This window comes from Cryptomeria japonica, chromosome 2, assembly GCF_030272615.1.
Source record: "Cryptomeria japonica chromosome 2, Sugi_1.0, whole genome shotgun sequence".
Taxonomy (NCBI): domain Eukaryota; kingdom Viridiplantae; phylum Streptophyta; class Pinopsida; order Cupressales; family Cupressaceae; genus Cryptomeria; species Cryptomeria japonica.
Window position 1 is genome coordinate 202,624,262 of NC_081406.1, and position 27,907 is coordinate 202,652,168.

A 27,907-nucleotide genomic window follows, 5' to 3' on the forward strand; every position below is an offset into this window, starting at 1 on the left:
TTACATGAATGAGGGAGCAATGGAAGCGGAATCATCCCGCAACTCACTAGCACCGTGTGCAAAGTGGCACTTATCCCCAAATGTGCATGAACCCTTAGCAAAATGTTCACATAGCCTAGTTTTGTGACTTTGTTGAGAATTTCCAGATTGTTTACCCAAAAGTGATCCAATTTTTAAAATCAACTCACGAACCATGGCTGTGGCTTGATTAATCTTGTCAAATGAACCTTCAAACTCAATCGTCTTCAAATTAGGATCTGACTCGTGGTCTTTTATTGTCAACTTCACCCCTGTGGCACGGTAAATGTGCTTCGAGTTTACACCATCTTTCCCAATTACACCACCAGCATAAGCAGCAACGATACTAATGTTTGCTTTTGATGAAGCACCAAAATTTGCTGCAGCAGTTGCCCCATTTGGAAGCGCACTTTCTTTTCTCAACTCCTTTTCTCCATGGGCAAAATGGCACTTATCTCCATACTTGCATCCTTCAGAACTGCTAAAATTGTTACAAAGGCATGTCTTATAGCCCGGATTTGCTTTAGAGCCAGCACCAAAATTTGTAGTAGCAGTACCAAAATTTGTAATGGCAGTACCCACCCCAGATGGTAGTAACTCGTTTGGAAGCACATTTTCTTTTCTCAATTCCTTTTCTCCATGAGCATAATGGCACTTATCTCCAAACTGGCATCCTTCAGCACTAGCATAATGGTTACAAAGACATGTCTTGTAGCCTGTCACAGGACCTGACTTATCTGATAGTGAAAAACTGGAGGTGAACCCTATTGCTTCTCTTGAAAGTCCTAAAGTGTTTGATAGTTTTGACAGCTGAGATACAGCAGTTACTCCACCAGGAACATAATGAAGGTAATGGCAATCCTCACCATATGGGCATCCAGATGTACTGAAAAACTTGGTGCAAGCCTTTGATTTGCTTCCTAAACCAACCGATATTAACTCCTTTTCATTAGCATCAGAAACGGCGGTTCCATTGGAGAGGGTCTTAAGCTTCTTGCTGTGAGGGTCCATTTTATCCTCAGGAAACGCCCAGAACAGACCAAGCTGCTGTCCCGGCCGTTTAAGTTGCAATCCTTTTTCCCACTTGCTCTCATCTGCAACCTTCTCGAATCATCCTCATAATTTTAGGGAAAAAATAAATAAAATTAGCGGCAACAACCAATGATAAAAACAAAAAATAATTTTATTATAATTATTAATTCTATTAAAATATTAGAACATTGAATAATGTGAGAAGAGCAAAAAAATATTTGAATATGATTGGTTGGTAGAATTAATAAAAATGCATCCAACGGATGCGTTAGTATCCTGCAGGAACTAATAAAATTAGTCCATCTCATATAAAAGATGAAAAAGGAAATGATTATCACAAAATTACAATATCTATATACATTCATTGATCATTTTGCAATTGTCATAACAACCATATTTTCAATATCGTAAAAATGATTAATCTTAAAAACTACATAAAGATCCAAATAACCAACATACAAGGACATATTATGAAAATTTAGGGCCAAATATTATGACTATTAGGTTTCAAATCCATTAAACATACATATATACACACAAGAATGTCATTACAAAATTACCCCATACATTAGCTGGTTTCAAGATGATATTAGGTAGGGACCACCCCTCATTAGAATTTATATCTCACTCTTCTTTATCTTCAAACTTTTTTGGAGAAATCACAAGATCAAAATGAGGGAATCTCTTAGAAGAATCTAGCCACCCACCACCACGACTAGCTAAAGGCTAATCACTACCACCACTAGTAGATGGCCCCATACCACCTAAAGGCCACCCTGAAGCAATACCTTTGTGTAGAGGACAAGCAGAGTGTTGTTGAGCCGAACCACCCTTGGCACTAGATTGGTAGTGAGGGGCCCGAGATCTCGGTGAACAAGAGTGCCAAGAAGAGAAAAATTTATGTCAATAGCCCTAGGAGGAAGACCAACAATGAAAGGTGGAACTATCTAGAGGCACTTTGGCCACATTGCATGAGGTATTACCCCAATGGTCAACTAGCTCTTGAAGGTAGGAGACCTCCATAGCCACTTTATTCACTTGAAGTTGAATCTACATCATTAGATTACTACAAATGATGCCTTTAATATAAAGTGAAATGGAAATATCAACAAAACTGTAAGAAAAAAGAACAAATTTATATCTTCCATAAAGAAAAGAGGATCTCCACCCTTAAACCTTGTCAAATGTATGTATATTTGTAAGGAATGCATGGTTAGTTTGACAAGAGAACCATAAATTTGACACAAAGAGCCATAAAGGGCCATCTGAAGGGGTGGCTAAATCTTTCATAAACATTTCTTCTCTGCCAGTGAAAAGTTGATAAATCATAAATTTGCTTGAGAGACAAGCTCAATGAACTTTTTGAGACGCAATGGCTCATCATCATACTCTAATTTAGCAACAAATATGCCTCTAATAGACATTTCTTGTATGGAAAAACAGACAGCATAAATGAAAAATGTAATGTGAGGGATCAACAAGTACACGTGCAGACAAAATAACTTGTGAAAACTTCAATCAAAATCATAAGAACGGCTCTAAATCTTTTGGGTACACCTTTGACGCAAAAGAGTGACCTTAATTTTTTTGTGTGGCCTTGGACTCTAAGAAATTAGGGGTTTTCCTTGCCTTATCAAATTGTCCTATTGTGTATGTACCTACAAATAAAAATTTGATGGTGTTGAGAAACACTATTGAGGGTCATTATGCTAGGCATTTGAAAGTTAACTAGCTTCTCTCCTTCCACTTTTCTTAATCCTCTTTGATTGATTCATTGATAGTTTAAAAACTTGGAAGACACACAAAGGAGTGTATGCAATAAATGTGCAAGTAGTTATATTCAATGTTGGTGAAAATTTGAGACATGGTGCATGTGTCAGTTGATGTTGCATGTGTTAGTTGATGCTAGAGTGATAGAAAAAGTACAAGAACTAAAGTTTTGATATTTATTGATGCAACAAATGATGTAAATGAGATGGTTGATGCAAAGACTAGGGTCTGACAAAGGTGTGATTAGTGAATGATCTTTCCTCATTTAATAATGGATATTAAGGGGTTATCATAATTGGAATGGATGATTGCAATGACCTAGAATGTACTTTTATACAAGTTCTAAGGGTACAATTCAAATATTTTGGAGTGTGATTTGCTAATTAATGGTAACATTAATTTCAATGGCTTGAGACCAAATTAAATTTAAATTTAGATTGAGAAAGTCAAGGTTACATGTGTGGCCTTGAACTAAACCATGTCCATAAATTTTGTATTATATATTAAAGCATTTATTAATTTATTTTGAATATGTTTATTTATTTTTAAATCCATATAAAGTCCCCTATTTAATTTTTCTTATTATAACCATCCTAGAGAGTAGGGTTTCGAATGTGCATTATTGAAAAAATTCAAGTTTCTTTCAAGAAAGCATGTGATAGTATTCTCTTGATTGTCATTTTTGAAGATGGTCTGAATAGACTATTATTTGAACCAACACCTTATGTGAAGGAAATGCTTACATTCCACTAAAGCATTACCAATATCAATGCTAGTCTTAAGACATTGCATCTCCTAATTAGTTCCTTCAACTTCATTAAGGTTTGAGGTTGCTTGCACAAGTGACTATTACATGTTGGAATATTACATCATTAGATAATTTTGAATTAGAATAATAATAAAATAAACTAAAAAAAATTCAATGTATCATTTATATATTATATTGTTTAGTTTTATTTAGTTAAGGCGGATATGCAATTTAATCAACTACTTATGCTTGTATCCCTATAAATGTTATTTTTATTCATCAATATAAATATGTAAAGAAATTATCTTTGTCAACATGGCATCATAGCAATTTAAGTCTTATGACTACATGTAAGAAATTGACATTGTGAAATCCTATGCCTAGGTGTTTGAAAGTCACCAAGCATCTATTGCAAACCATCTTTTGAGGCATGATGTTAATAATTTTGTTTGTATAGACAACCTATATATGTCTTTTCATGCAAGAGACTTGAGGAGCATGGAAGATGCAATAGAAAATAATGCTAAAATTGGAGAAAGTAGCATAATCTCATGTACTATTAGGAATTGGTGAGATAGTGGATGAATGTGTGAAAAAGATACAAAGGTACATTCATATTGTATCTATGGGTTTTTTCCATTAGACACAAGTAGACCAACGCATTGTTGACATTCAAATTTTCTCTATTACCGCATGTGATGCATCGAATAGAAGTTTATTACCAATAGCTTCATTAATACCATTGAGATAATGTGTCAAGGATGCCTAGAATAAAGGTTTAAGGTGTTTTTATTGATATCACTACAAACAAGCAAAGGCATAGGCGACCAGGATTCAAGGATATCAATGAAAGAAGAATAAAAGAGAGTTAGCACTTGATTTATAATATCAATTTGAAGACTTAAGGGGCTATTGTCTATCGATGGATAAATAGAGAAAAGTGTTGAAAATTTAGGGAAGGAAAACTAGGTATATTTTATTTAATTTACTCTTAATTTCATTTTATTAAATTATATTATAAGTAAAAATAAAGTTTATGTTTGGTTAATTGCATGCAATACATACCTAATTGTGTGCAATAAGGCACATTTAGGGAGAAAGGATATTGAGTGGAAGAAAGAAGCCATGTAATAGAGGTTGGTAGTTTTCCATCATTGTAAATTTGTATACAATGGAAAGCTTGAGTTTTCCAATTCCATCCTTCATAGTGGGGTATTATGTAATCTATCAATAATTTTCTAGTAGCGGAATATAAGCTAAAGTTTTATGTGATTCCTAGATGTCAGTTATCACATTTGAGCTTATTTATGGAGTGATTGATCAAGAGACTATTGTACATGTTATCCCTCTATCAAAGGTTGTAGTAGTTCCTTTGTGCTACTTTTTGGGTGTAAGGATTAATCTCAATCATTTTGGAGGTTTCTAGCACTAGAGGATCAAATATTTTCATCGTCTCAAGTTACCTTCTTGCTTCAAGATAGTGTTATGCATGAGAAGTGTTTTTGGCTTATTTTCTTTCTTTTTCTTTTCTTGACAAAGTTAAAGGTTACATACATTGTAAAATTTATTTTTTGGAGATAGATAAGGGGTTTGGTGTTGAACTCAATATAGATTGCTATCCAAAGAGTTTACAAGATTGTAATAGATAATTATATCCTTACGAGGGCCAAGAGACAACTTGATGGATCCCTATGTTAGGGTTTCAACAATTCTGAATCAAACACAAACTAAAAGTTATATGCAGATCCAAATACACAAAGATGAAGAAAAATGTACAACACATAACACAAAGATTTAACATGGTTCACCCAAGATGGGCTACATCCATAGAAACACAAGCGTCCAATCTTTTCTTATTATCCAATAAAAATAGTATGTACATCATTACATTTCCTTTTTCATTCCAACTGTTTATAATATGTAATTTTAGGGAAACCTACAAAGTTATTAACATAAGTAACCCTAACCCTAAAAGAATATTCTCATAATCTTTTCCTCATACTCATATTCTTGTACTTGTATTCTCGTACATGTACGATAAAATTTTAGTTGTAGTGGAGTCCAAAGTTATTATCATTTTAATTTAGATTTAGTCTCTGATATACTAGGGGCATGTACTTTTTTTCATCATCATAGTTGTAGTGGAGTTGTAAGCCTCTATATAGCACAACATTTTTTTTTCTTTATGTGAAAATTATATATCTGACCATCGAAAGTGACAGATTGTGTAGAGTAGATTGAGAAACAGTTTCAAACTTTGAAAAGGTGAAAAACTTAGGGCTAATTTGATTAGCTTAATAGTTTGACAATTTTTGGCTAAATTTTTGAGGGAGTGATCTATAGAACCTCCTAATCCAAAATCTACATCCTTAGTTGATGAAGATAGCTATAGGACTAGGGCAACTATCTCCATAGTGTTCCACTTTTAGCTCCAAGTTTCAATGATAGGTTCTTCTCTGCATCTCATTTCTAGATCTGTACTTCTTTGTTGACTTTCAATTCTATATCTTTTTTTAATATATATATATTGAATATTATTAATTTTGCATCATTTTACTTGGTCATTACATATTCACATCAAATTAAATTAAACAAAAAATAGGAAATAATCACACATAGCATCTAGCTCTCCTTTAGGAATGAAGTTGGACCTTGTTGGCAATTTCCTCTAATGAATGATATATTGAATTGGTTCTTAGTTCATGCCTATAGGATAAGAACCCCTTTTAGTACATTTTATTTTGGTGAACTTGATGTGTCTTACACTTGCATATTTTCTTATTTTCAATTCTAGATTTTGTTTTTTTATAAGATGTTTAGATTTGGTGGCATTCATTTATGTAAAATATAGTTTATGAGCTTGTATTATTTCATGTGTTATCATCTTACACATTGTTATTTCTTATGTCATGTTTATATAATTTGAAAAATCAAATTTGTTCCATTTTATATTCAATTAGTTAGTTTCATGCTCAAATCAGGGAATGAGGTTTGACTAGGAAGCTCTCGCTCTATGAATCATTTCATTCCAAAGAGATAAACGAATGGAATCTTAAGAAAAAGATATTTAGAAAAAAAATAATACAATAACTTCAAGGAGATAAGAACTCTTCCTTTTTCATAATTTTGTCAAAGAAAGAAGGTGAGTCAATGTTCTTCCTTCTATTTTATCAACTTGCAGAGATTATTTATTGTATGTTAGTAAAGGAAAGTAATATCTTGACTTGAATTCTTTCCTTGTTCTTTGGTGAGATGAATAATCATCTACTTAGTCCAATTTCCAATGAGAAATCGAAGAAGGTAGTGTTCCAAATTATGAAAGGTAAAGTTGTAAGTCCTCATGGATTTCATGTTGAATTTTTTAAAGAATTTGGGGACATTCTTAAAGATGACCTTTGCAAGGTGGTTCAAGAATCCCAGTCTAACAAGAAAATTCTAACATCTATCAATTCCAACTTTCTTGTTTTATTCCTAGTAAGGAGAATGATATCTCTTTTGACTCGTTTCAACCCATTTATCTATTTAATGTTACCTATAAGATCATAATAACTTATCTTTTTTTTTTATGAATAAATTGGTTTTTTAACTCTCTCATTTCTCAAGAGAAAGGAGGTTTTGTGAAGGGTCACCAAATTCTAAATGGTGTTATTGTTTTTCGAAAGTAATTATTTCATATCTAGTTCTAATCAAAAAGCCATTTTTATTAAATTGGATATGTTTAAATCTCATGACAAGGTATGATGATCATTCCTTAAGAACATGTTATCATATTTTAGATTTTATGGAGGCTATATTGATTGGATCAATTAGATATGTGAATAGACCCTCCTTTTTACTCTTAATCAATGGTGTTCCATCGTTATTTCTTCATCATTTAGCAAGCACTAGCAAGGTACTCCTTTGTTACCCTATCTATTTATCCTCATGGAATAAGGTCTTGGTAGATTGCTTAATTTGTAGAGGTCTAATGGTGGCATTCAAGGTTGTTCTTGGTCCAAATAATTGGACTCTTAGTATCACTTTCAACTTGTGGATGATACTTGACCTTCTTGGGCATTGGTTGAATCAAAGAATTGAAGCCTTTAATGAATGTGTTGGACATATATCTCGCTCCTTTTAGTCAAAAAATTAATTAAGATGAATCCAATATCTTCTTCTTTAACACTGATAAATCTAATCTAACAAAGAATTACAAATATTTACTATTTTCAAATAAGGGAGCTCTCATTTGATTATATTAGCATTCCCTTATATTCTATTAAACTCAAAATGGTGTAGTGGTAGAATATTTTAGAAAGTTTTTGAATGAAAATTATTCATTAGACTCTTAGATGGTTGTCTATTTCTAGGAGACTAGTTCTTTTAAAGTGTGTCTTGAAAGTTCTACATATGTATAGATTCTTTATGTTATCATCTCCCATAATCTTTCTTAAGAAATCTAATATGCTTTCTAGAAATTTTCCATGGGTAATACATTTAAAGACCTAAGAATGGAGTCTAGTTGATTAGGACCCAATTTTTGGGCCAAAACATTTGGGTGGTCTTGGTCTTCAATAAATATAGATTAACTAGCAAATCCTTACTACTAAACTTATCTAGAAGTGGTATCCTACACAACCTCAAGCTAGAATTCTCAATTTAAAGTATTTAGGAGGAGTTTCCAATGAGGATATTCCTAGAATGGTTATACTTGAAAAATATATATGATCTAGTATACAATTAAGAGGGGTTCTTAAGTTGTTAAGGAGGTCCTCTTTTGTATTGTTAAAAATGAAAAAGAAAAGCCCTTTTATAAAATGGTTCTTTAGATTTACATTCTCTAATTCTTACTTCCTTCCCCTCCTTGGTGTTATTAAGTGAATTTTTTAGATTGATGCAAAGTGGTCTAAGGTGGTTGATTTCAAAACTTTAGTTAGACTTGAGAAATTTCAAAACAATAAATGGAAACATCCTAACAGTTGGCCGAAAGTCGGAACTCTTGAAAATCATAGTATTCTAGCCTCCATTCTAGCTAAAATATCATGTTTTCCTTTAGACAAAGAGAATACATTAACATGAGGAAATGACCCCAAAGGATCATATTTGGTTTCACTTGACTATTAGGTTTTATAGTTCTAAAAAGATGATAGGTGAGAGAAGGGAAACCCTTGGTGGAAAAAAGTTTGAAACAAGTACAGTTGTCAAAAATATAATATGACTATTTGGCTAATATGTCAAAACAAGTACCTTACATGGGATAATGTTTGGAAGAAAGATTTCAAAGGCCCGCCTAAGTGTGTTTTATGTAATCCCAAAGGAGAAAAAAAATTTGAACCATTTTTCCAATGCCCCTTCTCACTGGTAATTTGGAGACAATGGTGGAGTAAACGGAAACAACCTACAATTCATGCACCTTTGATTTGAAGTTTTGGACTACTTTAGGCAAGTCACTTGTTTTTGCTTCTCTCTTGATAGCTACTTGGGAGATTGGTCTTATCTTTATTATCCAAAACAAAATGGCTATAGAGAAATTATTAGTTTTTTTAGGGGTGCCAAATAGTAGTTGCCTAGGAGTAGAAAAAATCGTAGATTCGGTTAATGAAACTATTGCATCAAAGTGCTATTTTTAAAAGCCTCTCTATTCTCATGATCCTTTTTTGGCTAATCATTTGAAGATTACCTACCCAACTAGTATCGTAACTAATCATTTCCTAGAGGTAAATCTTATAAGAAGGTGAATAGTATTGGTAAGTGGCTTTGCCCCCTCTTGGTTTTTTGAAAATTAACATTGATGGCTTAAAAAAAGATAATGTAGAGCCTATAGGTGTTAGAGGAATTAGGCAATATAGTAATGGTTCAACTATCTTATTTTTTCTCTCCTCGCATGGGGATATGTGCACTAACAAACAAATAGAAGGCAGAGCCCTTCTTCTTATGCTTGAAAAGCATGTGGGTTGGACTAGAAGAAAATAATATGTGATATGGAGTCCATGATGTTGGTGTCCCTTTGAAAAAAGGTGGAGTGAGTGATTCTTCTTGGACATGGCCTCTATGGTTGAGGATATTATTTGTCTTATTTCTATTTTTTACTTTATTTCCTTTTCTCATATTTATCAAGAATGGAATGGCATGGTTGATCTCCTAGCTAAGTGGGCTTTGTTGAGAGTAGTTGGGATGCAAGGTACTAGGGATTCCTCCACCATGATACTTTGGACCACCTCCTCAAGAATCTTAGAAATGACCAAACTTAGCCTTGTTTTTTGTGGGTTTGGAAGTAGGAAGGCATTGATGACATTTTGATTTATTAGGATCTTTTGGGTTGGTGGATTTGAGGTAAACTCCCCTAGATTTTCCTAATTCCTACCCTAACAACGGCTTTGGTTATTTAGAAATACTTTTGTTGTAATTTTCTTAAAGTTTGTTTAATATAATTTTCCTCTTTTTGCAAAAAAAAAGAAAAAAAAGTATATGAAAGTGTATAGGAGATTCCCTAGATTTTGATGCAAGCATTAAATGAAATAATCAATTATTAAATAATATCAATGAATGTCTCTTGAATTCTCTTTATTGAAATTTTTTAGGTGTCAAATAATCAAATTTATAAAAATGAATTAGGGTTACCCTTAAACACAACTCCACAAGGTGGTAAGTCAAATGTGTCACAATCTAAGTTAGCACATAACAACTAGTTGAAAGGGTGGGATTGGTCTTCCATTTGAATTTGACAACATGGCATCATAGCAATTTTTATTCATCAATATTAATACGTAAAGCATTTATCTTTGTCAACAAGAAAATTTTAGCTCTAGTGGAGTCCTAAGTTATTATCATTTTAATTTAGATTTAGCCTCTGATCTACTAGGGGCATGTACTCTTTTTCATCATCATAGTTGTAGTGGAGTTGTAAGCCCGTATATAACACAATTTTTTTTTGTCTTTATGTGCAAAGTATATATCTGACTACCGAAAGTGACAGATTGTGTAGAGAAGATTGAGAAACAGTTTCACACTTTGAAAAGGTGAAAAACTTATGGCTAATCCGATTAGCTTAATAGTTTGACAATTTTTGGCTAAATTTTTTAGGGAGTGATCTATAGAGCCTCCTAATCTAAAATTTGCATCCTTAGTTGATGAAGATAGCTATAGGACTAGGGCAACTATCTCTATAGTGTTCCACTTTTAGCTTCAAGTTTCAATGATAGGTTCTTCTCTACATCTCATTTCTAGATCTGTACTTCTTTGTTGACTTTCAATTCTATATCTTTTTTTAATATATATATTGAATATTATTAATTTTGCATCATTTTACTTGGTCATTACATATTCACATCAAATTAAATGAAACAAAAAATGAGGAAATAATCACACATAGCATCTAGCTCTCCTTTAGGAATGAAGTTGGACCTTGTTGGCAATTTCCTCTAATGAATTATATATTGAATTGGTTCTTAGTTCATGTCTATAGGATAAGAACCCCTTTTAGTACATTTTATTTTGGTGAACTTGATGTATCTTACACTTGCATATTTTCTGATTTTCAATTCTAGATTTGGTTTTTGTATGAAATGTTTAGATTTGGTGGCATTCATTTATGTAAACTATAGTTTATGAGCTTATATTATTGCATGTGTTATCATCTTACACATTGTTATTTCTTATGTCATGTTTATATAATTTGAAAAATCAAATTTGTTCCATTTTATATTCAATTAGTTAGTTTCATGCTCAAATCAGGGAGTGGGGTTTGACTAGGGAGTTGTTTCTCTATGAATCATTTCATTCCAAAGAGATAAATGAATGGAATCTTAAGAAAAAGATATTTAGAAAAAAATAAATCCAATAACTTCAAGGAGATAAGAACTCTTCCTTTTTCATAATTTTGTCAAAGAAAGAAGGTGAGTCAATGTTCTTCATTCTATTTTATCATTATTTATTGTATGTTAGTAAAGGAAAGGACTATCTTGACTTGAATTCCTTCCTTGTTCTTAGGTGAGATGAATAATCATCTAATTAGTCCAATTTCCAATGAGAAATCGAAGAAGGTGGTATTCCAAATTATGAAAGGTAAAGTTGTAAGTCCTCATGGCTTTCATGTTGAATTTTTTAAAGAATTTGGGGACATACTTAAAGATGAACTTTGCAAGGTGGTTCAAGAATCCTAGTCTAACAAGAAAATGCCAACATCTATCAATTCCAACTTTCTTGTTTTATTCCTAGTAAGGAGAATGATATCTCTTTTGACTCATTTCAACCCATTTATCTATGTAATGTTACATATAAGATCATAATAACTTAGCTTATTTTTTTATAAATAAATTAGTTTTTTAACTCTCTCATTTCTCAAGAGAAGGGAGGTTTTGTGAAGGGTCACCAAATTCTAAATGGTGTTATTGTTTCTCGAAAGCAATTATTTTATTTCTAGTTCTAATCAAAAAGCCATTTTTATTAAATTGGATATGTTTAAATCTCATGACAAGGTATGATGATCATTCCTTAAGAACATGTTATCATCTTTTAGATTTTATGGGGGCTATATTGATTAGATCATGAGATATGTGAATAGACCCTCCTTTTTACTCCTTATCGATGTTGTTCCATCCTTATATTTTCATCATTTAGCAAGCACTAACAAGGTAATCCTTTGTTACCCTATCTATTTATCCTCATGGAATAAGATCTTGGTAGATTGCTTAATTTGTAGAGGTCTAATGGTGGCATTCAAGGTTGTTCTTGGTCCAAAGAATTGGACTCTCAGTATCACTTTCAACTGTAGACGTATAAAAATGACCATATTCCTAAATGAATATTTTATGTTCATTTCTCTATTTGATTAAATCCAATTTAATTAAATTATCTACATTCCTCTATTTAATTAAGTAAATTACTCAATTTATTTAAATTAAATTCGCTATACCCATTTAATGAATAAATCATTTTATTCAATTAAATCCCCCCTATCCACTTTTAATTAAATTCAAATTTAATTAAATAGTTATCATAAATTGAATAAATCTAATTTATTTAATTTCTCCAAATTACAACCAAATTGAATTAAATCATTTAATTATCCCTCCATCCACTTGCAAAATCCTAAACCTATTTCTAATCCCTTCTAGACTCTTCTAATAGCTTCTAATTAGCCTAACCCCTCCTCTAAACTTTGTCACATCCCTAAGCAAAGGGAAGTCACTTCTCAAATGGCTCAAAATCTTTGATAACCATTAAAGGCTTTCAACCTTCAACCACTAAATGGCTCAAAGTCTTTGATAACCATTGAAGGCTTTCAACTTTCAACCACTTAATCCCCCAAAGTCTCCAATAACCATTAATGGTTAACTCAAACCCTCCTACATGGTTAAAACATTTGTTTTTCGACTCAACCTTCATCCAACCCAAGGGTCTCATCAGGCCTTTAATGCTTTGACGATGATTATCTCTTAAATATTTGCACAAGGGTTTATCCTTGGATTAACTCTTAATCCAATGGGTAATCTTAATTTAAGCTTGACCCTTAGCTCCTAGATAACCATGAGGTCTTCTCAGACATTCAATGTCTCCAACCCCTTCTCTCAACCCAACCCTATGTTGACACTTGTCACCATTTCATTGGTGCCAATTACAAACATGGATCCCCAACTTTCAAACTCAACCCTTGATTAAACCATTCAATCCTGACCATCCATTGCCCTGTTTTTGCTATAAATAGAGCTTTCATTCCTCCATATCAATCATCCAAATTTGTAGCATCACACTTATGCTCAAATACATTCAAGCTTTCTCATTTTATATATGCTCATCATTTAGTCTCTCTTAAATCAGGAATTAGACTAAATATGCATGTTTAGAATAATTTCTTTATCATTTTAGTTCAATCGTAGACTAAATATAGTATGCTAGGATAGTATTCATACTAATCTTGTCATCTTATCATATAGTTTATTGCATTTCTAAGATCATATATAGCTTAGCATACCTTTCATACTAAAAACTATCAAAACATCTCTCGTTCTTGCATTTGTCATCCCTAAACCATTTTGCTCAGGGCTCTGAGAGCAAAACATTGGTTGGAGGGACATTGTGAGATAGAGAACCATGGGACCCACCTTGGGAAGCTGAGTAATAAGTTACTCCATAGCTTGCACCAAGAAGTCCTCTGTGTGTGTGTGGACTAGTATTTATAATATTTTCATATATTGAGTTTTATCAGCCCACTTTTCCCGCATACATTTCTGGCGCCCACCGTGGGGCTAGACCCCATATATCAAATCAGTTTTTGAATTTAACCACTTTTGCAGGTCCGTGGGAAATAGAAATCATCGCTTGAGAAACATTCCCTAACGCATCTGATTAACAGTCTAGCGCATCCTGCTCACTGTTTAGCACGTGAAGACCTTTCTTTAGCGCATAACCCCACTAATCTTTTCTTGTAGTTATCAACGTGGGAGAAAAACAGAATAACGCATCGGTTAACAGTCTAGCGCATCCCGCTTACTGTTTAGCGCGTGAAGTCTTTTCTTTAGCACATGACTTCCACTAATATTTTCTTGTAGGTATCAACGCGGGAGAAAAATAGAGTAGCGCATTTGAAAAATAGTTTAGTGCATCGGGTCTATTAGATAGCGCATCCGGCTCACTGTTTAGCGCGTGCAGTCTATTATATGGCGCGTAAAGTCTTTTCTTTAGCGCATCATATTCTAACAGTTTTCTGTAGGTATCAACATGAGAGAAAAATAGAATAGCGCATCGGAAAAATAGCTTAGCGCATTGGGGGCACATAATAGCGCGTAGGTGCTTTTCCTTAGCGCATAGACATCATTTCTTAGCGCATAGAGTTGGCAGAGCCAAACATTTATGACAGAGTCAAAAATTAGGCTTGTGGGAGGCATAATATATATACTTTCCTATAATATATATATAGCAGTGACATTTCCTCTTCTCTTTTCTCTTTCTTATACTTTAAGTTATATTTCATATATATTGTCAGGATGTTTGAGAGGGGTTTCGGACCTCTAGGAGTTATAATGCAAAATCTAGTTTTTGGAAGATCTTCCAAATTTTAGACTTAGTCAAATTTCAGGGCATTTCAAGATCAGGATTGTAAAATTTGTAACCAAGATCAGAATTTAGGCTTGTGTAAGCCCACACTAACATTTGATCACTGACTGTGTGCAGGTTCTAATATTTTTTGTGCAGGGGAAGGAGCAAGTTTAGAGGCTTTAAGTCTCTTTTTTTACTTTCTTTCAACAAAAGTTGGTTAAAAAGAACTCTCTCCTTTTTGCAAAAGTTAAAATAAACCTCATCATTTAATTTGGATGCATAAAATGAACTTCATGCCTTCCTTTTTGGTGTTTTGAAATAAAACTTCATCTTTTCTTTATTGCAAGGTAAAAAGAACAACAAATTCATATTTGCTTTCTTGCAAGATTAGAGGAAAACACTTCATTTTGGAAGCTGTAAAAAGAACCAACAATCTTTACTTTGGCAAAAGTTTTAAAAAGAACTTCACCATCCTTTGGTGTTTAAAAGGATTCACTTCATTTTGCAAAGTAAAAGAACCTCATCTTCATTTTGTGCAAAGCAAAGAGGGAAAACTTTCCCCTATCGACCTTAATTTTGTTGACCAAACATCACGATTTACTTTGTTGACCAGGTTTATTTTTCAAAAGCTTTTGGAAATACACACTTTGCTATGAAGGGTTAAAAAGAACATCATGCTTTTTGGAACAACATCTCCAAATAGAAGTTAGCAAATTATTGTCTTGAAGGCTAAAATGAACCTTGTTTGCCTTGTCTCAAAAGTGGAAGGCATATGCTCTCCCCATAACTGGGTGACCAAAAATCCAAACAACTCTTAAGCTTTCTGTACTTCAAGCATTTACATCCTTTAGCAGGCCTGCCTTCCCGAGGGGTTGAAAAACTCTTAAAGCCATTCTTTGGCCGGTGTGAAGGGAACAACCTAAGTGGGGAACGACTTTGATGCCAAGTGTTCCAACCCACTATAATCAAAAGTGGGGGGTGACGAAAGTCCCTTTCAACGGTTACACGCAGCGATTAGCCTTCCCCCAGTATCCTTGTGATACGTAAAGCCTTTGTTCTAAAGGTTGGGAAGCCTCCTGAGGGATTTTATCACTGACGGCCAAACAGGAAGCCTGATTACGAACCATAGCATTAAAAACTTTGAACCAAGTCAGTCGCCAAACATTGGCAATATCATAGTGCAAGGGTGGGGAAGAATCCGCCCCCAGGATTACTCACCATATATCTCCCAAGATAACTACTCAATTGTGAAGAAATTCACTTTGAGTTAAATTCTGGCAAAAGGCAAAAAAATGGGCGCCCTCTAGGGGTGACAAGGCTGTTTGAGCTGACGGAGTATTGAGACTAGTGGGCTATGATATTGTCAATGACCTTTGAATAAAGAGTCTATCTGATGTGTCTTTTGTTGTAGATCAAACCAGTGATAACATTGAGGATTTGAACACATCCTCAAAAGAATATACACTCAATGTTTAGCATTAGGATAATCATTGTCTTCATGTGTGCTATGTATTCTTGTCACAAATGTTAAAATATCTTGCAAAGTATCCAACAATTAAACTCAAAAGTCAGTTCAAACAAGGAAAAATCATAAAGTGGAGAAGATTTCCAAATCCAACAAAACATCTTTTGAGATGGTTATCAACATTTCAACTATCTTTAGGAAAGACTTTCATCAAACAAGATTAGGGGAATATCAAACCAAGTGATCACGAATTTATCTATTCGACGTAGTAAGCTTGAGTATCCAAAAAGAAATCATCCATCAAAATCACAAGCGTTGAAAATTCCAAAACTCTCAAAAATTCAACCAAGTCAAAATATATCAAAGCAGTTTAGCACGTGGGGACCATCTTTTAGTGCATTAAACTTTTACCTTAGCGCATTAAGTCTTAAAATTAGTGCTTCATAGAAATCCAATTCTAGCGGTTTCAAGTAGCGTGTTTTGAAAACAGTTTAGCGCGTTGAAGCATTATCTTAGCGCGTGGAAGCCAAACTTTAGCGTGTATGGTTTAACAGTTAGCACATTGGTGGCCCATATTGGCGCATGACCTTTTTGAAACAAGGCAAAAGAAAAATAAACCAGTTAGCATGTATCAGGGGGTAGTCTAGCGTGTGGAGTCTTTTCTCTAGCACGTTGAGAATTTTTTTAGCGCATGTAGACTCTGTTCTAGCGCATGATCAAAACAAAAAAACAGAGGGCAAAACCCGGAGGAATTTAAAAATTTTTAGAAACATTTTCAGAAGCCTTTTTCCATCAACATCATTTTCATCGAACAAGAATAGCAAAAACAAACCGTTAAGACAATTTCTTGAGCTAATTTGTGTCAAAACAAAAGTTGTAAAATCTTAAACGAATCGCGCGATAAAAAATGTCTCTCTTATCATAATGCGGAAACCTCATCATCAGTATCAACATAATCCATTACCATCTTACGGACTTTTATCTCAAAACACTTGTTTAAAATTTTCAAATTGTCAAATCAAGTTTCCAGATCGGGAGGCTTTTATCCATATCATTTGACACGCTTTGTCGTGAAGGGGCATCTAAAAGCCTTCACTTTGATAGAGTAAGATTTAAAATTTTTCAAACAAGATCAACTGAATCCAAACCAATCAAAGGAAACCATTGATCACTCATACATGACTAATCCTCGTATTCTGAGAAGAAAGAATCTTTATCGTAACATCACGTTGAAGAAACAACAACCTAGTTTTTCCAAATTCATCAAAAGAAACAAGTTCTTATACATCAATCGTCAACTATTCAAATCTCACCGGGTATTCCTTCATCACATCAAACGTTATATCCAAAACAAATCCAGCGAATTTGACAAAGAACCCTTGAAGACAAGAGCATACTATCAAAAGTCTACTTTTAATCAAATCAAAACACCAAAGAAATCATTTCCAAATCAAACAAGTCAGTCTTAGAACAAAAGTTGTCAAATCCAAAACTAGCTAAAGATAAAATAGAGGAATGTAGATAATTTAATTAAATTGGATTTAATCAAATAGAGAAATGAACATAAAATATGCATTTAGCGCGTGGGGACCATCTTTTAGCGCATTAAACTTTCACATTAGCGCATTAAGTCTTAACATTAGTGCTTCATAGAAATCCAATTCTAGTGGTTTCAAGTAGCGCGTTTTGAAAACAGTTTAGCGCGTTGAAGCATTATCTTAGCGCGTGGAAGCCAAACTTTAGCGCGTATTGTTTAACAGTTAGCACATTGGTGGCCCATATTGGCGCATGACCTTTTTGAACCAAGGCAAAAGAAAAATAAACCAGTTAGCACGTATCAGGTGGCAGTGTAGCGCGTGGAGTCTTTTCTCTAGCGCGTTGAGAATTTTATTAGTGCATGTAGACTCTATTCTAGCGCATGATCAAAACAGAAAAACAGAGGGCAAAACCGGGAGGAATTTTAAAATTTTTAGAAACATTTTCAGAAGCCTTTTTCCATCAACATCATTTTCATCAAACAAGAATAGCAAAAACAAACCATTAAGACTATTTCTTGAGCTAATTTGTGTCAAAACAAAAGTTGTAAAATCTTAAACGAATCGCGCGATAAAAGATGTCTCTCTTATCATAATGCGGAAACCTCATCATCAGTATGAACAGAATCCATTACCATCTTACGGATTTTTATCTCAAAACACTTGTTTAAAATTTTCAAATTGTCAAATCAAGTTTCCAGATCGGGAGGCTTTTATCCATATCATTTGACAAACTTTGTCGTGAATGGGCATCTAAAAGCCTTCACTTTGATAGAGTAAGATTTAAATTTTTTTAAAGAAGATCAACTGAATCCAAACCAATCAAAGGAAATCATTGATCACTCATGTATAACTAATCCTCGTATTCTGAGAAGAAAGAACCTTTATCGTAACATCACGTTGAAGAAACAACAACCTAGTTTTTCCAAATTCATCAAAAGAAACAAGTTCTTATACATCAATCGTCAACTATTCAAATCTCACCGGGTATTCCTTCATCACGTCAAACGTTATATCCAAAACAAATCCAGCGAATTTGACAAAGAACCCTTGAAGACAAGAGCATACTATCAAAAGTCTGCTTTTAATCAAATCAAAACACCAGAGAAATCATTTCCAAATCAAACATGTCAGTCTTAGAACAAAAGTTGTCAAATCCAAAACTAGCTAAAGATAAAATAGAGGAATGTAGATAATTTAATTAAATTGGATTTAATCAAATAGAGAAATGAACATAAAATATTCTTTTAGCGCGTGGGGACCATCTTTTAGCGCATTAAACTTTCACCTTAGCGCATTAAGTCTTAACATTAGTGCTTCATAGAAATCCAATTCTAGCGGTTTCAAATAGCGCGTTTTGAAAACAGTTTAGTGCGTTGAAGCATTATCTTAACGCGTGGAAGCCAAAATTTAACGCGTATGGTTTAACAGTTAGCACATTGGTGGCCCATATTGGCACATGACCTTTTTGAACCAAGGCAAAAGAAAATTAAACCAGTTAGCGCGTATCAGGGGGCAGTGTAGCGCGTGGTCTTATAGACTCTGTTCTAGCGCATGATCAAAACAGAGAAACAGAGGGCAAAACCGGGAGGAATTTTAAAATTTTTAGAAACATTTTCAGAAGTCTTTTTCCGTCAACATCATTTTCATCAAACAAGAATAGCAAAAACAAACCGTTAAGACTATTTCTTGACCTAATTTGTGTCAAAACAAAAGTTGTAAAATCTTAAACAAATCGCGCGATAAAAGATGTCTCTCTTATCATAATGCGGAAACCTCATCATCAGTATGAACAGAATCCTTTACCATCTTACGGATTTTTATCTCAAAACACTTGTTTAAAATATTCAAACTGTCAAATCAAGTTTCCAGATCGAGAGGCTTTTGTCCATATCATTTGACACGCTTTGTCGTGAAGGGGCATCTAAAAGTCTTCACTTTGATAGAGTAAGATTTAAAATTTTTCAAACAAGATCAACTGAATCCAAACCAATCAAAGGAAACTATTGATCACTCATGCATGACTAATCCTCGTATTCTGAGAAGAAAGAACCTTTATCGTAACATCACGTTGAAGAAACAACAACCTAGTTTTTCCAAATTCATCAAAAGAAACAAGTTCTTATACATCAATCGTCAACTATTCAAATCTCACCGGGTATTCCTTCATCACGTCAAACGTTATATCCAAAACAAATCCAGCGAATTTGACAAAGAACCCTTGAAGACAAGAGCATACTATCAAAAGTCTGCTTTTAATCAAATCAAAACACCAGAGAAATCATTTCCAAATCAAACAAGTCAGTCTTAGAACAAAAGTTGTCAAATCCAAAACTAGCTAAAGATAAAATAGAGGAATGTAGATAATTTAATTAAATTGGATTTAATCAAATAGAGAAATGAACATAAAATATTCATTTAGAGCGTGGGGACCATCTTTTAGCGCATTAAAATTTCACCTTAGCGCATTAAGTCTTAACATTAGTGCTCCATAGAAATCCAATTCTAGCGGTTTCAAGTAGCGCATTTTGAAAACAGTTTAGCGCGTTGAAGCATTATCTTACCGCGTGGAAGCCAAACTTTAGCGCGTATGGTTTAACAGTTAGCACATTGGTGGCCTATATTGGTGCATGACCTTTTTGAACCAAGGCAAAAGAAAAATAAACTAGTTAGCGCGTATCAGGGGGTAGTGTAGCGCGTGGAGTATTTTCTCTAGCGCGTTGAGAATTTTTTTAGCGCATGTAGACTCTGTTCTAGCGCATGATCAAAACAGACAAACAGAGGGCAAAACCGGAAGGAATTTTAAAATTTTTAGAAACATTTTTATAAGCCTTTTTCCATCAACATCATTTTCATCAAACAAGAATAGCAAAAACAAACCGTTAAGACTATTTCTTGACCTAATTTGTGTCAAAACAAAAGTTGTAAAATCTTAAACGAATTGCGCGATAAAAGATGTCTCTCTTATCATAATGCGGAAACCTCCTCATCAGTATCAACAGAATCCTTTACCATCTTACGGATTTTTATCTCAAAACACTTGTTTAAAATTTTCAAATTGTCAAATCAAGTTTCCAGATCGGGAGGCTTTTATCCATATCATTTGACACGCTTTGTCGTGAAGGGGCATCTAAAAGCTTTCACAATGATAGAGTAAGGTTTAAAAATTTTCAAATAAAGATCAACTGAATCCAAACCAATCAAAGGAAACCATTGATCACTCATACATGACTAATCCTCATATTCTGAGAAGAAAGAACCTTTATCGTAACATCACGTTGAAGAAACAACAACCTAGTTTTTCCAAATTCATCAAAAGAAACAAGTTCTTATACATCAATCGTCAACTATTTAAATCTCACCGGGTATTCCTTCATCACGTCAAACGTTATATCCAAAACAAATCCAGCGAATTTGACAAAGAACCCTTGAAGACAAGAGCATACTATCAAAAGTCTACTTTTAATCAAATCAAAACACCAGAGAAATCATTTCCAAATCAAACAAGTCAGTCTTAGAACAAAAATTGTCAAATCCAAAACTAGCTAAAGATAAAATAGAGGAATGTAGATAATTTAATTAAATTGGATTTAATCAAATAGAGAAATGAACATAAAATATTCATTTAGCGCGTGGGGACCATCTTTTAGCGCATTAAACTTTCACCTTAGTGCATTAAGTCTTAACATTAGTGGTTCATAGAAATCCAATTCTAACGGTTTCAAGTAGCGTGTTTTGAAAACAGTTTAGCGCGTTGAAGCATTATCTTAGCGTGTGGAAGCCAAACTTTAGCGTGTATGGTTTAACAGTTAGCACATTGGTGGCCCATATTGGCGCATGACCTTTTTGAACCAAGCGAAAAAAAAAAAAAACCAGTTAGCGAGTATCAGAGGGCAGTGTAGCGCGTGGAGTCTTTTCTCTATCGCGTTGAGAATTTTTTTAGCGCATGTAGACTCTGTTCTAGCGCATGATCAAAACAGAAAAACAGAGGGCAAAACCCGGAGGAATTTTAAAATTTTTAGAAACATTTTCAGAAGCCTTTTTCCATCAACATCATTTTCATCAAACAAGAATAGCAAAAACAAACCGTTAAGACTATTTCTTGAGCTAATTTGTGTCAAAACAAAAGTTGTAAAATCTTAAACGAATCGCGCGATAAAAGATGTCTCTCTTATCATAACGCGGAAACCTCATCATCAGTATCAACAGAATCCTTTACCATCTTACGGATTTTTATCTCAAAACACTTGTTTAAAATTTTCAAATTGTCAAATCAAGTTTCCAGATCGGGAGGCTTTTATCCATATCATTTGACACGCTTTGTCGTGAAGGGGCATCTAAAAGCCTTCACTTTGATAGAGTAAGGTTTAAAATTTTTCAAACAAGATCAACTGAATCCAAACCATTCAAAGGAAACCATTGATCACTCATGCATGACTAATCCTCCTATTCTGAGAAGAAAGAACCTTTATCGTAACATCACGTTGAAGAAACAACAACCTAGTTTTTCCAAATTCATCAAAAGAAACAAGTTCTTATACATCAATTGTCAACTATTCAAATCTCACTGGGTATTCCTTCATCACGTCAAACGTTATATCCAAAACAAATCTAGCGAATTTGACAAAGAACCCTTGAAGACAAGAGCATACTATCAAAAGTCTGCTTTAAATCAAATCAAAACACCAGACAAATCATTTCCAAATCAAACAGTTCAGTCTTAGAACAAAAGTTGTCAAATCCAAAACTAGCTAAAGATAAAATAGAGGAATGTAGATAATTTAATTAAATTGGATTTAATCAAATAGAGAAATGAACATAAAATATTCGTTTAGCACGTGGGGACCATCTTTTAGCGCATTAAACTTTCACCTTAACGCATTAAGTCTTAACATTAGTGGTTCATAGAAATCCAATTCTAGCGGTTTCAAGTAGCGCGTTTTGAAAACAGTTTAGCGCGTTGAAGCATTATCTTAGCGGGTGGAAACTAAACTTTAGCGCGTATGGTTTAACAGTTAGCACATTGGTGGCCCATATTCGCGCATGACCTTTTTGAACCAAGGGAAAAGAAAAATAAACCAGTTAGCGCGTATCACGGGGCAGTGTAGCGCGTGGAGTCTTTTCTCTAGCGCGTTGAGAATTTTTTTAGTGCATGTAGACTCTGTTCTAGCGCATGATCAAAACAGAAAAACAGAGGGCAAAACCGAAACGAATTTTAAAATTTTTAGGAACATTTTCAGAAGCCTTTTTCCATCAGCATCATTTTCATCAAACAAGAATAGCAAAAACAAACCGTTAAGACTATTTCTTGAGCTAATTTATGTCAAAAAAAAAGTTGTAAAATCTTAAACAAATCGCGCGATAAAAGATGTCTCTCTTATCATAATGCGGAAACCTCATCATCAGTATCAACAGAATCCATTACCATCTTACGGATTTTTATCTAAAAACACTTGTTTAAAATTTTCAAATTGTCAAATCAAGTTTCCAGATCGGGAGGCTTTTATCCACATCATTTGACACGCTTTGTCATGAAGGGCATCTAAAAGCCTTCACTTTGATAGAGTAAGATTTAAAATTTTTCAAACAACATCAACTGAATCCAAACCAATCAAAGGAAACCATTGATCACTCATGCATGACTAATCCTTGTATTCTGAGAAGAAAGAAACTTTATCGTAACATCACGTTGAAGAAACAACAACCTAGTTTTTCCAAATTCATCAAAAGAAACAAGTTCTTATACATCAATAGTCAACTATTCAAATCTCACCGGGTATTCCTTCATCACATCAAACGTTATATACAAAACAAATCCAGCGAATTTGACAAAGAACCCTTGAGGACAAGAGCATACTATCTAAAGTCTGCTTTTAATCAAATCAAAACACCAAAGAAATCATTTCCAAATCAAACAAGTCAGTCTTAGAACAAAAGTTGTCAAATCCAAAACTAGCTAAAGATAAAATAGAGGAATGTAGATAATTTAATTAAATTGGATTTAATCAAATAGAGAAATGAACATAAAATATGCATTTAGCGCGTGGGGACAATCTTTTAGCGCATTAAACTTTCACATTAGCGCATTAAGTCTTAACATTAGTGCTTCATAGAAATCCAATTCTGGTGGTTTCAAGTAGCGTGTTTTCAAAACAGTTTAGCGCGTTGAAGCATTATCTTAGCGCGTGGAAGCCAAACTTTGGCGCGTATGGTTTAACAGTTAGCACATTGGTGGCCCATATTGGCGCATGACCTTTTTGAACCAAGGCAAATGAAAAATAAACCAGTTATCGCGTATCAGGGGGCAGTGTAGCGCATGGAGTCTTTTCTCTAGCGCGTTGAGAATTTTTTTAGCGCATGTAGACTCTGTTCTAGCACATGATCAAAACAGAAAAACAGAGGGCAAATCCGGGAGGAATTTTAAAATTTTTAGAAACATTTTCATAAGCCGTTTTCCATTAACATCATTTTCATCAAACAAGAATAGCAAAAACAAACAGTTAAGACTATTTCTTGAGCTAATTTGTGTCAAAACAAAAGTTGTAAAATCTTAAATGAATCGCTCGATAAAAGATGTCTCTCTTATCATAATGCGGAAACCTCATCATCAGTATCAACAGAATCCATTACCATCTTACGGATTTTTATCACAAAACACTTGTTTAAAATTTTCAAATTGTCAAATCAAGTTTCCAGATCGGGAGGCTTTTATCCATATCATTTGACACGCTTTGTCGTGAATGGGCATCTAAAAGCCTTCACTTTGATAGAGTAAGATTAAAAAAATTTCAAAGAAGATCAACTAAATCCAAACCAATCAAAGGAAACCATTGATCACTCATGCATAACTAATCCTCGTATTCTGAAAAGAAAGAACCTTTATCGTAACTTCACGTTGAAGAAACAACAACCTAGTTTTTCTAAATTCATCAAAAGAAACAAGTTCTTATACATCAATCGTCAAGTATTCAAATCTCACCAGGTATTCCTTCATCACGTCAAACATTATATCCAAAACAAATCCAGCGAATTTGACAAAAAACCCTTGAAGACAAGAGCATACTATCAAAAGTCTGCTTTTAATCAAATCAAAACACTAGAGAAATCATTTCCAAATCAAACAAGTCAGTCTTAGAACAAAAGTTGTCAAATCCAAAACTAGCTAAAGATAAAATAGAGGAATGTAGATAATTTAATTAAATTGGATTTATTCAAATAGAGAAATGAACATAAAATATTCATTTAGCGTGCGGGGACCATCTTTTAGCGCATTAAAATTTCACCTTAGCGCATTAATTCTTAACATTAGTGCTTCATAGAAATCCAATTCTAACGGTTTCAAGTAGCGTGTTTTGAAAACAGTTTAGCCCGTTGAAGCATTATCTTAGCGCGTGGAAGCCAAACTTTAACGCGTATGGTTTAACAGTTAGCACATTGGTGGCCCATATTGGCGCATGACCTTTTTGAACCAAGGCAAAAGAAAAATAAACCAGTTATCGCGTATCAGGGGGCAGTGTAGCGCGTGGAGTCTTTTCTCTATCGTGTTGAGAATTTTTTTAGCACATGTAGACTCTGTTCTAGCGCATGATCAAAACAGAAAAAGAGAGGGCAAAACCAGAAGGAATTTTAAAATTTTTAGAAACATTTTCATAAGCCTTTTTCCATCAACATCATTTTCATCAAACAAGAATAGCAAAAACAAACCGTTAAGACTATTTCTTGAGCTAATTTGTGTCAAAACAAAAGTTGTAAAATGTTAAATGAATCGCGCGATAAAAGATGTCTCTCTTATCATAATGCAGAAACTTCATCGTCTGTATCAACAGAATCCTTTACCATCTTACGGATTTTTATCTCAAAAGACTTGTTTAAAATTTTCAAATTGTCAAATCAAGTTTCTAGATTGGGAGGCTTTTATCCATATCATTTGACACGCTTTGTCATGAAGGGGCATCTTAAAGCCTTCACTTTGATAGAGTAAGGTTTAAAATTTTTCAAACAAGATCAACTGAATCCAAACCAATCAAAGGAAACCATTAATCACTCATGCATGACTAATCCTCATATTCTGAGAAGAAAGAACCTTTATCGTAACATCACATTGAAGAAACAACAACCTAGTTTTTCGAAATTTATCAAAAGAAACAAGTTCTTATACATAGATCATCAACTATTCAAATCTTACCGGGTATTCCTTCATCACTTCAAACGTTATATCCAAAACAAATCCAGCGAATTTGACAAAGAACCCTTGAAGACAAGAGCATACTATCAAAAGTCTGCTTTTAATCAAATCAAAACACCAGAGAAATCATTTCCAAATCAAACAAGTCAGTCTTAGAACAAAAGTTGTCAAATCCAAAACTAGCTAAAGATAAAATAGAGCAATGTAGATAATTTAATTAAATTGGATTTAATCAAATAGAGAAATGAACATAAAATATTCATTTAGCGCGTGGGGACCATCTTTTAGCGCATTAAACTTTCACCTTAGCGCATTAAGTCTTAACATTAGTATTTCATAGAAATCCAATTCTAGCGGTTTCAAGTAGCACGTTTTGAAAACAGTTTAGCGGATTGAAGCATTATCTTAGCGCGTGGAAGCCAAACTTTAGCGCGTATGGTTTAACAGTTAGCACATTGGTGGCCTATAATGGCGCATGACCTTTTTGAACCAAGGCAAAAGAAAAATAAACCAGTTAGCGCGTATCAGGGGGCAATGTAGCGCGTGGAGTCTTTTCTCTAGCGCGTTGAGAATTTTTTTAGCACATGTAGACTCTGTTCTAGCGCATGATCAAAACAGAAAAACAGAGCGCAAAACCGGGAGGAATTTTAAAATTTTTAGAAACATTTTCAGAAGCCTTTTTCCATCAACATCATTTTCATCAAACAAGAATAGCAAAAAAAAACCGTTAAGACTATTTCTTGAGCTAATTTGTGTCAAAACAAAAGTTGTAAAATCTTAAATGAATCGCGCGATAAAAGATGTCTCTCTTATCATAATGCAGAAACTTCATCGTCTGTATCAACAGAATCCTTTACCATCTTACGGATTTTTATCTGAAAAGACTTGTTTAAAATTTTCAAATTGTCAAATCAAGTTTCCAGATCGGGAGGCTTTTATCCATATCATTTGACACGCTTTGTCGTGAAGGGGCATCTTAAAGCCTTCACTTTGATAGAGTAAGGTTTAAAATTTTTCCAAGATCAACTGAATCCAAACCAATCAAAAGAAACTATTGATCACTCTTGCATGACTAATCATCGTATTCTGAGAAGAAAGAACTTTTATCGTAACATCACGTTGAAGAAACAACCTAGTTTTTCCAAATTCATCAAAAGAAACAAGTTCTTATACATCAATCGTCATCTATTCAAATCTCACCGAGTATTCCTTCATCACGTCAAACGTTATATCCAAAACAAATCCAACGAATTTTACAAAGAACCCTTGAAGACAAGAGCATACTATCAAAAGTCTGCTTTTAATCAAATCAAAACAGCAGAGAAATCATTTCCAAATAAAACAAGTCATTCTTAGAACAAAAGTTGTCAAATCCAAAACTAGCTAAAGATAAAATAGATAAATGAAGATAATTTAATTAAATTGGATTTAATCAAATAGAGAAATGAACATAATATATTCATTTAGTGCGTGGGGACCATCTTTTAGCGCATTAAACTTTCACCTTAGCGCATTAAGTCTTAACATTAGTGCTTCATAGAAATCCAATTCTAGCGGTTTCAAGTAGCGCATTTTGAAAACAAGTTAGCGCGTTGAAGCATTATCTTAGCGCGCGGAAGCCAAACTTTAGCGTGTATATGGTTTAACAGTTAGCACATTGGTGGCTCATATTGGCGCATGACCTTTTTGAACCAAGGCAAAAGAAAAATAAATCAGTTAGCGCGTATCAGGGGGCAGTGTAGCGCGTGGAGTCTTTTCTCTTGCGCGTTGAGAATTTTTTTAGCGCATGTAGACTCTGTTCTAGCGCATGATCAAAACAGAAAAAGAGAGGGCAAAACCGGGAGGAATTTTAAAATTTTTAGAAACATTTTCAGAAGCCTTTTTCCATCAACATCATTTTCATCAAACAAGAATAGCAAAAACAAACGATTAAGACTATTTCTTAAGCTAATTTGTGTCAAAACAAAAGTTGTAAAATCTTAAACGAATTGCGCGATAAAAGATGTCTCTCTTATCATAATACGGAAAGCTCATCATCTGTATCAACAGAATCGTTTACCATCTTACGGATTTTTATCTCAAAACACTTGTTTAAAATTTTCAAATTGTCAAATCAATTTTCCAGATCGAGAGGCTTT

The 27,907-nt window shown here is 33.8% G+C and overlaps 1 protein-coding gene across 1 annotated transcript; it reads right to left on the minus strand.

Annotated features, from left to right (window-relative positions):
• On the minus strand, positions 1 to 27,831 carry LOC131046317 (zinc finger CCCH domain-containing protein 14-like). Its single transcript, XM_057980023.2, has 2 exons — positions 27,793 to 27,831; positions 1 to 1,119 (listed from the first exon to the last, which is right to left on the minus strand). Exons 1-2 carry the CDS (start codon positions 27,829 to 27,831, stop codon positions 1 to 3), a joined length of 1,158 nt encoding a protein of 385 aa, XP_057836006.2.
• Between the last annotated feature and the right edge of the window lie 76 nt (positions 27,832 to 27,907).